Source organism: Mus pahari, chromosome 2 (assembly GCF_900095145.1).
Source record: "Mus pahari chromosome 2, PAHARI_EIJ_v1.1, whole genome shotgun sequence".
In the NCBI taxonomy this organism is placed as follows: Eukaryota; Metazoa; Chordata; class Mammalia; order Rodentia; family Muridae; genus Mus; species Mus pahari.
This window is the reverse complement of record NC_034591.1, coordinates 124,330,442-124,344,827: the sequence shown is the minus strand read 5'-3', so window position 1 is coordinate 124,344,827 and position 14,386 is coordinate 124,330,442. Positions and strand designations below refer to the sequence as shown.

The 14,386-nt window shown below is 45.8% G+C and overlaps 1 protein-coding gene across 13 annotated transcripts in view; it reads right to left on the bottom strand.

The window, feature by feature from the left end:
• Itpr1 (inositol 1,4,5-trisphosphate receptor type 1) overlaps window positions 1-14,386 on the bottom strand; it is a 330,113-nt gene that overhangs the window by 304,134 nt on the left and 11,593 nt on the right. For all 13 annotated transcript variants that reach the window (XM_029535575.1, XM_029535574.1, XM_029535578.1 and 10 more), the window contains exon 3: window positions 2,130-2,237. In XM_029535575.1, the coding sequence (XP_029391435.1) occupies window positions 2,130-2,221 (92 nt within the window). In that variant the 5' untranslated portion in view covers window positions 2,222-2,237. The remainder of the gene's footprint in view (window positions 1-2,129; window positions 2,238-14,386) is intronic.

The window sequence follows — 14,386 nt, the reverse complement described above, 5'->3', positions numbered from 1 at the left end:
ATCAAGCTACTGAGAGGCAACCACCAATAGTCTATATAAACAGGGTAGAGCTAGGGGGCCAGACACAATGTCCCACTAAGACTGACAGTCACTCTTTGTGTCTATGACTGGTACTCCTTAAATGTTAAGCACATTTCAAAGAAGGGGAAAGAGAGGTCAAATTTAGCTTTCCAAATCAATGGTTTTTTTCTTCCCAAACCAAATCAGTTTTTATGCAAGCTATTCCTGAAGGTGAAAATCTGAAGGAAGAATTAGCACCCAACATTTTAAAAATATACATCCTAGCTTTATGTGGGAGTCATCATATGATTCGTAAGAAAAATATTAAAGCAGAGTAGGCGCCCCTAAGAATTTTGAGAATGGTACACACCTATAAACATGGCACTCAGCAAACTGAAGCAGGAGGACTGCAAGTTTAAGGTCAGACTAGGCTCAAAATAATAATGTGATAATAAAATAATGGAGCTGAAAGGGAAGGCGTGAGAGAGACTAAGATTTTAGGGACTCGGGGGGTGGGGGGGGGGACTCAGCATCTGAGCCAAGGTAACTATAAGGTCAGAGGCCCCAGAGGAAAAGCAGGTATATGATGGAGCTGAGGTCTGACAGGCAGCCAGACCTCAGGGAGCACACAGGGAAACCAGAGAAAACCTGCCCTACAAAGGTTACGTGTTAGCATCCCTGGCCTTGGAGACCCGAGCCTTCGGAGCTCTGAGACCTGGGCAGGCAGGCACCTGCCTGAAGCACTCAGGTGTCGTTTCTATACACAGTGATGACAGGTGACCCCAGTGCTCACCACGAAGAGGGCTGATTGGGGGTTAGGGGAGTAAGGGAGGCCCAGGACTCAGAACAGCACACAGTGAACACCCACCGGGCTCAGAGAGTGCTTACCACTGCTGTACAGTACTGAAGTCAATGCTGAAAAATAAGAACGGGGTGAATTAACCACAGGGAATAAAAAGAGGAAGGAGGGAGCCAAGATGGGTCATCACTGGAGAGGTCAGAGTAGCAGGAAGCCTGCTTGCCCAAAGCCACAGTAGATAAACTGTTCAGGGTAAGGTCAACTACACACAGAGGCCGGGCATAGGAAGAAGCCATGGTGACTTCTGAAAATAAACTCTCTGGAATGAGAACACAGGTCTAACTGAGATATTACTCCATTATCTGAAATAATTTCCTCGGTGGGGGTAGAGTACCCTGAATGAGCCCTTAACAACGCTCACTCTGCACAAATACCAGAAAATAAGCACGCTTCCAGTAATAGCTGTAATTACAGCGGACATTCTGGCTGCTGTAAGAATGAGGTTTTTGGAAAATCTGTTAGCCTGCCTTCTGCCCCCATTTATTTGAGACTAAGTCTTGCCAAAATCAACAATGCCACCCGGGCCTAGCTACTCCTTCCTACGCAAAGACGCTAGGCCACTTCTGCCTATTCTGGAATGAGCCATCTTGATTCTGCATTCTGCCTCTGTGTGACTTCAGGGGCTACTACACTTGACACTTCCTCCCTCAGATGGCAGGAGTAGAAGGGGAAAGGGAAAATGACCAGAGAGGTACACATATGTTTATTTTCTCCCAGGTTGAGTGACGACTGATTGGAGGAAGCACAAATGAAGAGAAAATGATTTAGGGAACTTGGTGCAACTTGAAACTTCCAAGTGCATTTGGTTACTCAGTAGAAAAGGGTCTGCTTCAAAGGCAAGAGATAGGCAGAGGAGCAGTAATGGTCCTGGCTCAGATTACACGAGAGCGGTTGTGTGAAAAGATAAGCCAAAAGGCTCTTCCACAAAGCCAAAGGCACTTCTTTGGATATGTGTATATTAATCTTTATATTTATTATTCCCTATTCTTTTTTTAAATTCTCTATTCTTAAGTACTTTCCCTCTTACATAAGAAGAGTAGATTATAACACATTCAAAGTTAATAGAGACCTAACTAAAAAGGTTTTGTTCTTTCGAAACTGACAGAAATGTCTCTGTGTGAAAGGTGAAGTGACTAACACGGGATTTGCTAACTGTGCTTTCAAGCAGCCTTGGAAAAGCCACTTAATGTGATAACTGTCTTATCTTACACAAATCAGTGTTGTGATGTCTTAAACAAACCCCGACATATCAGGACTTCCGTGCTCTTACCCCAAGGTGCTGATAAATCCATTCGTAGATCCCTCCGCATACAGAGAACAAATGTCTCCAATATGTAGGAAACTCGACATTTTGTCAGACATGACCGTGCTGGAAAGCCTAGACAAAGTAAAACATGCAACACTGTTAGCGGAAGAGACACGATGGGGGGAGGGGAATGTCACTAAGATTTGGCTTAGCTCAATTTCCCCCAGCACATTACTTAAAATTCAAATTTAAATAGGCGTTTGACAGGCAGGCGATTCCATGAGCCAAGCGAGGACATCTGCAACTACATTCTGTCCTGCATATTAAAGCTCTGGATATTCCAATCACATTAGCATTTGCTTCTAACAAGGCCACGCCCAGGGCAGACTCAATGCTTTGAGGACCCTTCCCTAATACTGAACTGCCCAGACACCAGGGAACCCAGCCAAGAACTCAGTAGTGATTAAGGAGCTGGAAAGGCTGACTTATGACACATTAACATATTCAACGTGCCTCAGGGAATGCTAAGTCAGAAGGAAGCACCTGGGAAAAAACTTAGGTCTGGCAAAGCCATGGGGGCTGGGTTAAGGAATCAAAGCAACAAGATGACAGTAATCAAAGGAAACCTGGGACCAAGTGAGTATCACTGTGGCCGATAAGCCACAGTCCACACAAATGCTGCATTCTTGCCTTCTTTCCCAGGAAACACTCCTGGACATAGTAAGACCCCTGCCCAGCCCAGCCCAGGCCCAAACATTCCAATTCAGGCACTAATCAATACTAAGATTCCCTGGATGGGATTAGGTACAAGTAATTCAAGAAAAGTACTCCTCTATTCCAGAAAATCTCTACAAAGCCCAGATACTATTACACACACACACACACACACACACACACACACACAAATATTGAAGTGATTCCTAACAACAGCTTTCACCCGGGCCATGACCACTGAGGAACAGGAGCCAACTGCAAGCTGTTGAACTGACATTTAACAAACACGATCAGTTATGAGGAGCGCAGTGGCCCTGGTGTGGCCTGCAGAGCTTTCCTCTGCATCTGTGGTGTTGATGCATGAAGTGCTGGGGGTTTCCTCTCAGCCCAGAGTCCTCTGGAAACCTTTTCCCTTCTACTGACTCCAATAAATCATTTACTGCATAGGCCACAAGAGTTGTAATGATGCGGAGGGGTAAAATGTCCTCTCTCCCCTTCAACTGTTCTCTGGGTGCCAAGTTTTCCTAGGCAGGCAAACTTCTGGAAGCACTCTCCTCCTTCGGCAGGAATGCCAGATGCAGCAAGCAAGCAAACTGTTGGGAGAAGCGCCTGCCTCCCTGACTGTGAGATGCTGTGGGGAAAGCTGCCCTCTGCTCCCACAACCCGGACACTTCGGGAGAGACAAAGACTCAGACTGATTTATTGAAGAGTCAGCAACCGAGAACATAATCAACTCTCAGACAAAACAACTCCCATCTCCAGATCTGGAGGGAAGATACTCAAGGAGCATGCGGAGGGGCCAAGATGCCAGCTACTGCTCTGCTCTCTAGAATACTGCCATTCATGCTATTTCTTCCTAAGGCCCGTGTATCTAGAGTCAAACCAATGTTTTGAACAACATGCACAAAAGAGATACCAATGGAAATTCCCGGCCAAAAAATACACTTTATGTCCTTCTATTTAAAAGCATTATCATAAATGACCAGAAAGTTAACATACTTCTGGGACCAATATTTTCTTTCTTTTGAAAGAGAGAAAGAGAGAGACAAAGAGAGACAGAAAGAAAAGAAAAGAAAAAGAGAAGAGAAGAAAAGAAAAGAGACGAAAAGAAGAAAGAAAGGTTATAAAGGTTTTGAGATAGCATCATATGACATAGCCCAGGCTGGCTGTGAACTCAAGAGAGACTGCTGACTCAGATTCTCTGCTGAGATTAAAACTGACACTCCATACCTCACTGCTAGGTATCAAACCCAGAGCTCTATGTATGCTGGGCTAGTGTTCTACCTCTGCGCCATCCCCTCCACCCCATACTGTGACATATTTCACACGAAGAGGCAGGAGACCATGTATAATAAAAGCACAAGATGATTGTTTTGCTTCCTCTGCACTAGGGGATCGAACCTAGGATCTTGATATGCTAAGCCAGTGCTCCGTTATGTAGCTATCTCCTGGCTATAGGACTGTAGGACTGGTTATTAGAAAAGAAGTTCTGTTTGACTGACTTCTGAGTCAGACCAAATTTGTGTCTGTACATAAGGGCCTCCCAGAGGACCAACGGGGAGCTGCTGGATGCAGGAGGGCAGGAATGTGCTTAGGCAAGACAAGCAGGGCCAATTCAGAGTGACTACAGCTCTCCCCCCAGGCCGTGTCCTTCTAAAGGGCATTTGGCTCCAATGAAGACCAAGCCAGACAGCAGCAGCAGCACCTTGTCCTTCAAATCTACATCTTTTTCTGGGTATCTATCTTACTGAAAGTTTCTCTTACTGTAAAGCAGCAGATACAACCCAGGGTTCTGTAATAGCAGAGCGTGACATAACCTGTAAGGCCTGCGACCTGACAGCAATGGCAAGACATGACAGAATGAGTAAACCTGCAACCTAATAATCACAACAGGTTCCTGGACTTCAGTTGATACTAAGAATCTACAGCAGTCCTATTTGTCCCACCCAGGTTCCAGCCTGACCCCACCTGGCTTAGCTTCTGAGATCAGAGCAGATGAGAAACTTTTTGAGTAACTTGGAGCTAGAACCCTTCAGCCCCACCATTAAGCTGAACAGCTAACGCCTGTCAAGGACTATCTCATCCACCTCTGTGCTGAGGAGAATAGTATTGTCTCAGAATCCTCCAGACATGTGGCACGGAGTGACATAGGCGCGCACCCTTCTTTCATTGTTGGGGAAACTGAAGAACAGAAAGGCTCACATGTTCATCATAGATAATTAACCAGACAGGAGGCACAGAGATTCACTGAATTCTTACATGGACTTCTTCATCAACAGTAATTCCAGGGAAAAGGGAAAATGTCCACTGTTCTTATTCTCTGGGTGAAAATGGAAAACTGTTCACTTTTAATTTTCTTTTTAATTTATTCTTCTCTCATACAATACATCCCGACCACAGCCTCTCCTCCCTCCTCGTTTTTTTCTTTTTCTTTATGGACAATTCTAATTCATTTTTTTTCCTACTGCTGAATTCCTTAGCATATAACCTTAGCCATATAATACTTTTGTTAAGTCAGAAGAAAGGTTAAGCGTCTTCTTTCTTACCCATATGCTCATTAAGTAGACAAGATAATTGAACAAATAACCTTTTGCCATAGTTTACATTTCCCCTGAAAACAGAGGCCAGTATACACCCACCACAGTTAATGATCCTCCACTGGGCCATCTGCCAAAGGTCCCAACTTAAAAAAAAAAAAAAAAAAAAATTAAGGCTCATCAAGGCAGATTCACCCCCAGCGGCACAGGCAGTGATTCCCTCCTCGGATAAGATCTGAGTAAGTGAACCATTTCCAGGTCTGGTTGGAGACATCTGGGTCTCCGCTGCTCTGACTTTAATGGCACCCAAAGATAGGAGAGGGCCAGGAGGAGAGACCCTGAAACAATTATCAGTTGTGTACTGAAAGGGAAAACCCGGGGCTAGCAGAGTCACAACAACAGGCGTTTGGGGCTGGAGGGACTAGGTAGGAAGTAGGCCTGGCAGCAATCACCAGGAAGACTTCCTGTTGTTAGGGAGCTGGGTGGGAGGCCCCTTCTTTATCTGATTGTGGACCATTTGCGCCTGGATGCTTCTACCAGCTGCACTCAGGGCTCCCAGTAGCCCTCAAACACAGTGACCCGGTCACTGTGAGAAAAACAGAGCAGGCACCAACCTGCCATGCTGTCCTAACTGTGTCATAACTGCACCTTCCAATACGACAAGGACACCCAGGGCTCCATGCCAACAGCTCTACAAATCAGGCTTAGTAGTCAACCAAAGACTCCATCCCAACTCTCTATGCATAAGCTATTGCTGTAAGCTATAGCTCGGCTTCTCGGCCGAGGCGGACCTTTGCACATATCTCTACACTGGGGATCGCCTTCAGAGACATGTCATAGGGAAGGGACGAGGTGATGAATGCAAAGTGCCTGAGAAAGCAGCTGACATGCTTCCGGCGTTTACTGCTAGCTCTCTTTATTATTCTTCAGTTAAAAGATAAAGAATTCTGAAGGAATCTAAGATTTCCACCTCCATAAAGGGGGAAAAAAAAAAGATCCTCTGTAATAAAATGTCAGCTAGGCGTTGCAACAACTGACCTCCTGTAAGACCTGTGATGATCTATTTTACTTTAGGGGAAGATAATTATCCTCCTTAATTCCTCTACTGGGAAAAAAGCTGAACAATACAGAACGACTCTCAACTCCTGATCATGAGGCACGTAGGCCTCTCTGAAGGCACAGAACTATAGACTGAATGAATACACAGTGGCCTGAACCAGTGGCTAAGCATGTCATCATGCATGTCTCTCGTGCACTGCTAGAATCCAGCAAAATGCCTCCTCCTGCTTAAGCACACAGCAATTACTGCTGTCCCCACAGGGAGGCAGCCACCTCCCCAAACTTTTCCTTCTCACCTATCCTCTGAAGTCTCAGTGGCTTCTAAATCTGTGAGGGCTGCATAGCTCTCTCACAATGGCTTACCACTTTCCTTCCACCCTGACACAGTATGGTCTCAAGAGCTCAGCTTACAGGAAGCCAGAAGGCTCCAGGCTCAAAGCACCAGCACTGAATCCCAGTACTGCAAGTTACTCGGTGTAGGAATTCACAGCTTCCCTAAGCCCTGCTGTCCCCAGCTTTACACTAGATACATCTTGAGGTTTGGGTGTATGACTTTGACAAGCACCAGCAATGCCCCTTGTATAAAGCTGTGTCACCATCTCTATGACCTACAAGTGCCTCCACCCATCACCACTCAGGCTGATTGCTGGCTAAGGCACCTGTCAGAACAGGATTTTTCCAGAATAACTGGCCAGAGCGGAGGATAGCTGCCCTGGCACTTCTGCACACGGTAGCCACAGGAGCCAGACAGAGTTCCCACTTCCTGTGTCCGAGCTTCTCGCTGCCTATGAAATGGGTAAAGAAAAGGGGGTATTTGGCTGCACTCCTAGGGACATAGCAAGAACAAATGCACGAACACAGAGAACAGAGCAGAGGGGGTGGTACTCAGTGTCCATGCTGTTCTCTGCCTCCCAGATACTCTCTGTGTGCTCTGCTGGCCCCTTTGCCTAACTAGGATTTCCACGGATCTCTCACTGGCAACAGCATCTAGAGTTCTGCTCCTGGTTGCCCACAGCATCGTCACAAGCTTTACAGCATTCACAGTCACCTGCCTAGCATCAGTGAAAGCAAGCCCTTTGGCTCTCAGTTCAATCATTATTCTCACCAGGCCATCACTGCATGAAGACAAAGCCTTCTGCAACTTGCACATACTCTGCCTGTGAGATCTTTCCTCCTCAGCTTGCTTCTGTCACTAGCTCGCATCTGTCAGCGTGATGCTTGTCTGACACCCTCAAGGGATGGGCAATTCTAGGGCTCTGCTCTCTACACAACTGCATCTCCAACAGCAATGCCTTGCATACGGTAGGTGCTCACAAAATAAGAGTGGGTCCTGTCAGATGAAAGGCCAAAGAGCATGACTTGAACATCCACTCCTCGTGATTTTAAACATCAACATTACTAAGCCCTTCATTTCTCCTAACATCGCCTTGCTTCCGTCAGAGTCTCAGCCAGCATCATTTCTTTTTTTTTTCCCCATTTTCACTTGTGTGTAAGCCTGTGGTGTGTGTATGTGTGTACATAAGTTTGAGTATGTGGGAGCGCATGTGAGGGCACACATATGCATGTGTGTACACATCCACAGATGAGGCTGACGTCAGGAATCTCCATCAAGCCCAGAGTCTCCAGTATGTCTAGTTTCACAAGCTGTGTCCAGAGATCTTCTGACTCTATCTTTCATGGCTGCAGTTACAGGCAGGTGGCTATGTGGGCTCCAGGAACCTGAACTGCCATCCACACCTCTACATGGCAAGCACTTTAACTGCTAAGCTATCTCCCCAGTCCCAAATACAATTTTTCAATTTATATTTTTATTAATAGGCATGTATATGTGACAGCTTGTCCACATGTGCACTACATGCATGTAGTGCTCTCAGAGACCAGGAAAGGGCAATGGATCCTCTAGGACTGAGTTACTGGTAGTCATGAGCTGCCATGTGGGTGCTGGAACCAAAACTGGGTTTTCTGCAAGAGCAGCAAGTGCTCTAACCACAGAGCCATCCCTCCACTCCATGCTTCATTTCTTTGTTTTTTTTTTATTTTTATGACTTATTTTTATTTTATTTATATTAGTGTTCTGCCTGCTTGCATCCTATGTGTGACAGTATCAGATCCCTTTGAATTACTGACAGGTGCAAGCTGCCATGTAGGTGCTGGGAATCAACCCGAGTCCTTTGGAAGAATAGCCAGTGCTCTTAACTGTTGTGCCATGTCTCTAGACCCCACCCCTTTCATTTCTTAACTAGACTCTTGAAAGGTCTAGCCTTCTGACATCTCAACTTATGATTGGCATCTTTAAAATTCACATGCTGAAACTTCACAATTGAGTTATAGCGAAAACAAAACTGAAAAAAAAACCCTCATGTTTTAAGTAAATTTACAATTTTGTGTTGGGCCAAATTCATAGCTATCTTGAGGCACATGTGGGATGTGGGTCCAACTTGCCTGGACGTCTACTTATCTTTTGAAAGACATGGGTTTCCCTTCATCTATTCTGAACACAGCCAGCATAATCTTTTAGGAATATCATGTATGTAGATCATTTCTTACAACTCTCCAAAATCAGAGACAGGTGCAGTGTGCACACCTGTGGTCCAAACTACTCATGGGGCAGAAACAGGAGGGTGCAAGCCTTTGAAGACAATCTTGTAACAGAGACCAGAGACCCCCACCTCAAAAAAAACCCCAAATACCCCAAATCTACTGCAGCCCTGCTTACCCTCCCTCCCACCCTCAACAGAATGCACACTTCCCAGAATCCTTTCTGCCTATGGCATTCCCTTCCCTCCCTAACATGGCTAACTCCCACACCTCTGCTGGCCTACCACTCTCCTCCTGAACCTGAGTTACATACACACACTTCCCTCCACTGCACCCGACCGCCCACCCTCCTGGACCTGCCCCGACTGTCTCTCCATCACTTGTCTGGCTTGTTCTCTCAGCTCTGCAAACCCACGAGGAAAGGACCACAATGGCCTCACTCTGTAACAGCCCAGCACCAGGGATGGGGTGACCCGTCACACTGGGATTCCATGTCACCAGGGTGGCCTCTTATCTGTGGTCAAAGTTGCCTGCTGATACTATTTGGGGGCGATTATCTTCTAAAGTTAATTAAAGCTAAGTTTGTAAACTCTTGGATCAGTGATATACAGAACTTAGACCTAATGGCACTTTTTAGATTTCTGTGAGAAATAAAAGAACAAGAAACCAACCTCTTTTTATTCTGGGACAGCTGCTCTAAACTCCGCCCTGTTGCCCTCCACTCCTCGTGTCCAAAATGGCTCATGAGTGCTGGCAAGAGAGTGTGCTTAGAAACACCAGCTCAAATGCATGCACTCTGGCTGCGTGTCCTTAAGCAATAGAGCTAGCTTCTTTGATCCACAACTCCCTTAGAGTAAAAGAAGGTGGAAAGAGGGAGTAATTCTTTACAACTTTCAGTATTATTTGGAGGCATAAAGCAAACAATCCACAGAACCAGCTCAAGCCTATCGCCTGGCTTGGATGGTCACTCTTGCATCTTTGAACAAATCTGAAACAGGAACACTGACCTCCACGTTTTCATTCTCCTCTGCTTTTAACTTGTGATGATTCCCCTTGAAATGCACTTCTTACTTGGTTGCTAGTGGTAAGAAAAAATGCAAGGGGAGGGGGGGGAAAACCACAGGCCCAAAAATATTTAAATCCTCTGCAAGCCCATGGGGTGTCTGTTGCCAGTACAGCATGTCCCAGGTACCCGAATTCACACCACCCAGAGAGTCAACCCACAACTCCACTCCCTCTCTCCCTCTTCTTCCCACATCAAACCAGAGGCCCTGCTGGGAAGGGGGGGGGGGATGGGAGAGATCTCTTCAAAGGGCTGATAATTTAATTATTTAAAAACCTCTCCTATTTTGCAGTAAAAACAGGCTGAAGCACAGCTCCACTGAAAGAAGACCTATGTTCATTTCATTTTAAGCAGCTCCAGATAGGTTCTACATTTCATTTTCTAAAAGCTCTAATGGGGCGGGGGGGGGGGGAACGACACAAAAAACTCATTTATTATCATTTTCCCATCTCCTGCACGCACTTAAATTAATAGCACTTATATTACTTTTCCTTTAAAAATTTTTTTTAACTTTCGCCTACACACACAACTCAGAATTTAAAAGTTGGGAACTCCTCAAACTGAGTCTAAATTAGAACTCTTTTCATTAACCGAGAACTCACCAGAACACCACACCTGTCGTCTGTCACAAGATTCTTACAAGTGGACAAGAAGCTCAAGGAACACAGAAGCCAACTTAGCCCCAGTCCGTGGACTTTAAAACCACAGGTTCAAGCCTGGACTTTAGCACGAGTTTTAGGTCTACGTAGGCTACAAAATAAGACCCACTTTCAAAACAAGAAGAAAAAAACCCCACCTATTTGCACATTTGTGCCAAGAATAGCAAGCCTTTTCTAAGCTAAGATGAAGGCACCTGGCTAACTGGGGAGGACATAGTCCACTGACAATCTGACCTTGGATGGGGCTTTTAGAAGCCTCCTCAGCATATCATTCATTTCCTGGTGACCAAGTCCCTCACAGAGGCTCTGATACACTATTACCTTCCCAGTGACAGCCTTGCATGCTTCAGCCCATAAAATACTCCCCCACAAGTCTAAACCTTCTCAAACAGCTCGGCAGGCCAGTGTATGATCCACCTTGATCCTTCTAACTCCGACTGCAGCAGAGACTGGGAAGCACAAAATCTCAAGTCGATAGAATTCCCACTGGACTTCTTGTCTCCAGTCCTGGGGACAGAACTCTGTGACCCATGCATGTTGGCAAGCACCCTACCAGCCAGCTACACTTACAGCAAAGACCATCTAATTTCCATAGTAGACTACTATGTAGCCCAGAGCTGCAAGAAGAGCCCAGTAGACGCTGTGGAGTGGCAGCTGATGAGGTTTTTTTTTTTTCAAGCTGCTATTCTCAGTCCCCGAATGACAGCACCCACTGCACAGCTTCTAGGCTGTTTGCTCTGCTGCTCCTTAGAAACTGAACAGACACATGCTACCTGCTTCCAAGGTCTCAGAGCAATTTTGTTGAGACTGCTGAAAAGCACTTCTTCCCGGTAAGGAAGAAATGATATGGCCTCCAGCTTTAGGGGTATTGGGTTGTATCATGCTACCAAAGCCTTCAGCTCCTCCCTCTTTCAGAAGGTCCCTGCCATCCCTAACATCTCAAAGGGTTCATTTATCCCATAATTCAGTGGCTTCAGTGGGGTCCCCAAGGCCCTTTCTTCAGGATCCAAGGGCAAAATTAGTTTCACAAGATTACCAGGGCACTTCTTTGTTCTGTCTCTTTATCTAGTCCCTTATGTGAACATTAGAGTCCCTCAGAAGATGTAAGACATGGCATCACTACAGACTAGAGACCAATGCAGATGTGTACTATGTGATTCTTCCATTCACCTAGGCCTTAAAGTGCTCCATAAGACTACTCAACAACAGAAAGGTAAGGGGGAGGGGGTTTATGTAGAGCATACTGGCTGGAAACTCAACAGAGATCTACCTGTCTGCTTCTGGAGTGCTGGTATTAAAGGTAAACTCCATCACACCCAGCCATCTTGTTAAATTTTGCTTTGTTTTGTTCTAGAGGGCATTACCATTTTAAGCATTCGGAAAAAAGAAATCTTACTATGCTCATGTGTAACTTTTAAAAATGTTTTCTAATATCATAAATATCGGCAAAATTATAACACATCTCCTATCTATGGAGGTATTTGGAGTTTCCAAGCATGTAAAGAACCCCTGGGACCCAAGAATTTGAAAACAATAATGAGTTTAATTTCTCTTTGATTGGCATTGACCAAACATTGGCTGTGATTCAACCCACAAAGACACTGAAAGACCCTGTCCTAACATTCAAGACACGTTAAGACCCTGTCCCAAAGACATACACATTCAACACACATGTTAGGACCCTGTCCTAAAGACATACACATCCAACACGCACTTTAAGATCCTGTCCTAACGCACACACCCAAGTCCAGGCAGACAGTAAACACACAAGATCAAAACAGGGTGAATTTGGTCACTATACATACATGCAAAGAATTCGAGCCAGCCTTGGGGGTAGGTCAGCAGAGCAGCTGCCTCTGAGTCACAATTCCCTGGGTCACACCCCCAATAGTACCTCGAAGAGAGAATAGGAATTAAAACTGGGTGACATCGAATGGGGCAGCAGGTTCATTTTGACTGGTGAGAGAAAACCCAGCTGAGACACATCTAGGCTGAGGTCTTAAAGTGAAGACAGAGGCCATCCTAGGGAAAGGGGGAGGGGTGGGAGTCAGGCAGAAGAGCATGGTAGAAGGAAAGAGTGATGACACAAAGGCCCTAAGGGCAGGAAAGAGCCTGGGGTGGTTCAAAACCAGACAGCTGGCCATAAAGCATGCGGCTATAGTGGGGAAGGGGAAGGTTGGGGGGATGGAGCCAGGCCACAGGGACACAAGCCAACATGAAGCATGGGCCTTTATTTTATTTTTTTGCAGGTTCTTCCCTTGTCCACAGTCCAGCCCCACTCCTGCCTCTACTCATGCTCACTCTGACAGTTACTTAAGCTTCCTCTCCTCTAAGGTGACATGCTGCAGGTTAAACCAAGGGAAGAAAATAGCTTGTGTGCAGAGCGAACAGGGGAGGCAGCGCCGGTCTCTGTTGTCTGTCCTTTCTAATCTGCTGCTTGCTTACAGGCTTCTTAGAACTGGTTGAGGATAAGTCCTTCCGTGCAACTTCAAATGATGAGGAGTCCGAGGAAAGGGACACATTGCAAGTGACACATATGAAAGCATGCCAGCACTGACTCCAGCAGAACATTCTCCATGCTATTCCTAATAAAACCAAAGGTACCATGCACAGAGGAGGAGGCAAGATGCTTGTATACCTCTTCTGCAGCACAAAAAAAAATAATGAGCTCTTGCCAAAATCCTCCAGCACTGATTTCCTGTCATCTCACTTTAAAAAATAACATCAACAAATTTGTCTAATGTTAGGTCGGTAAAAAGGGGGGCCTTTTGCATAAAGGCATGTTTAAGACCATCTGGAATACAAGCAGATCTCTCAGAACTGAGGTCAGGGACCAGTACTAAAAGGCACCATGTCACTTTTAGGTCAAGCAGTCTCCAGGTGGGAGGGATGAAGAATGGGCAGAGTTAGACAAGCCATAAGGTCTTTGAAAGGGAAGAAAAGGGAATGCCCCAAGAAAGGAAGAGTGGCTGGCCTGTGATCAATCTCCTGGCCAGAGGCCAAGAAAACTCTGTCCAGAGGAGCAGAAGTCTCCCCGCCATGTCCTCACCCAGGTACATATATGGTAATATGACTGTAAACCCAGGGTAGAGAAAGCCCAACACATTTATGGTTGACTTTCCCAAGACAGGGGAAAAGGTTTCCTTTCTGTTTCTGTTTCTGGGCTCTCTCTGGTTAACTTCTGGGCGTCGTTTGGCCAGAGATGCCGGAGGTGATTTGTACTGTGGACGTTGGACAAGCCTCGGAAGACTTGTGATTTGGACACAATGCCACCCCAACCTCACCACACATTCACACACAGGCTTGTCCCATCAGAAGCCATTCTTGGGAACACCACATTCCCGCCTCCATGGAGTTTATTCTGTTATAAAAACCACTGCACAGGACAGAAGAAACTGTACTCAAATACTTTCGTTTTCGGCCCATCCCAAAGGAAGTGACCATCTCAGAAGATCCAAGGCTCTTTAAGATGATCTCAGAAACAGTTACTCTCTATCTGAAGCTCAGAGGAACTGTTAAGTTTATGTGATGTCCCTTAGGGCTGGGGCTACACCACGGTGCCTAGCGTGCACCAATTCCTGGATTCCATCTCCAGTGAGCTGTCCCTCAGATATTTCACTCACAAATCTATTTGGCCTTTTCCACACACATCTGCTAAAGTAGTCTACACTGGAAACAGGTACACCTTCTAACAAAAGTTATTTTTCAAGA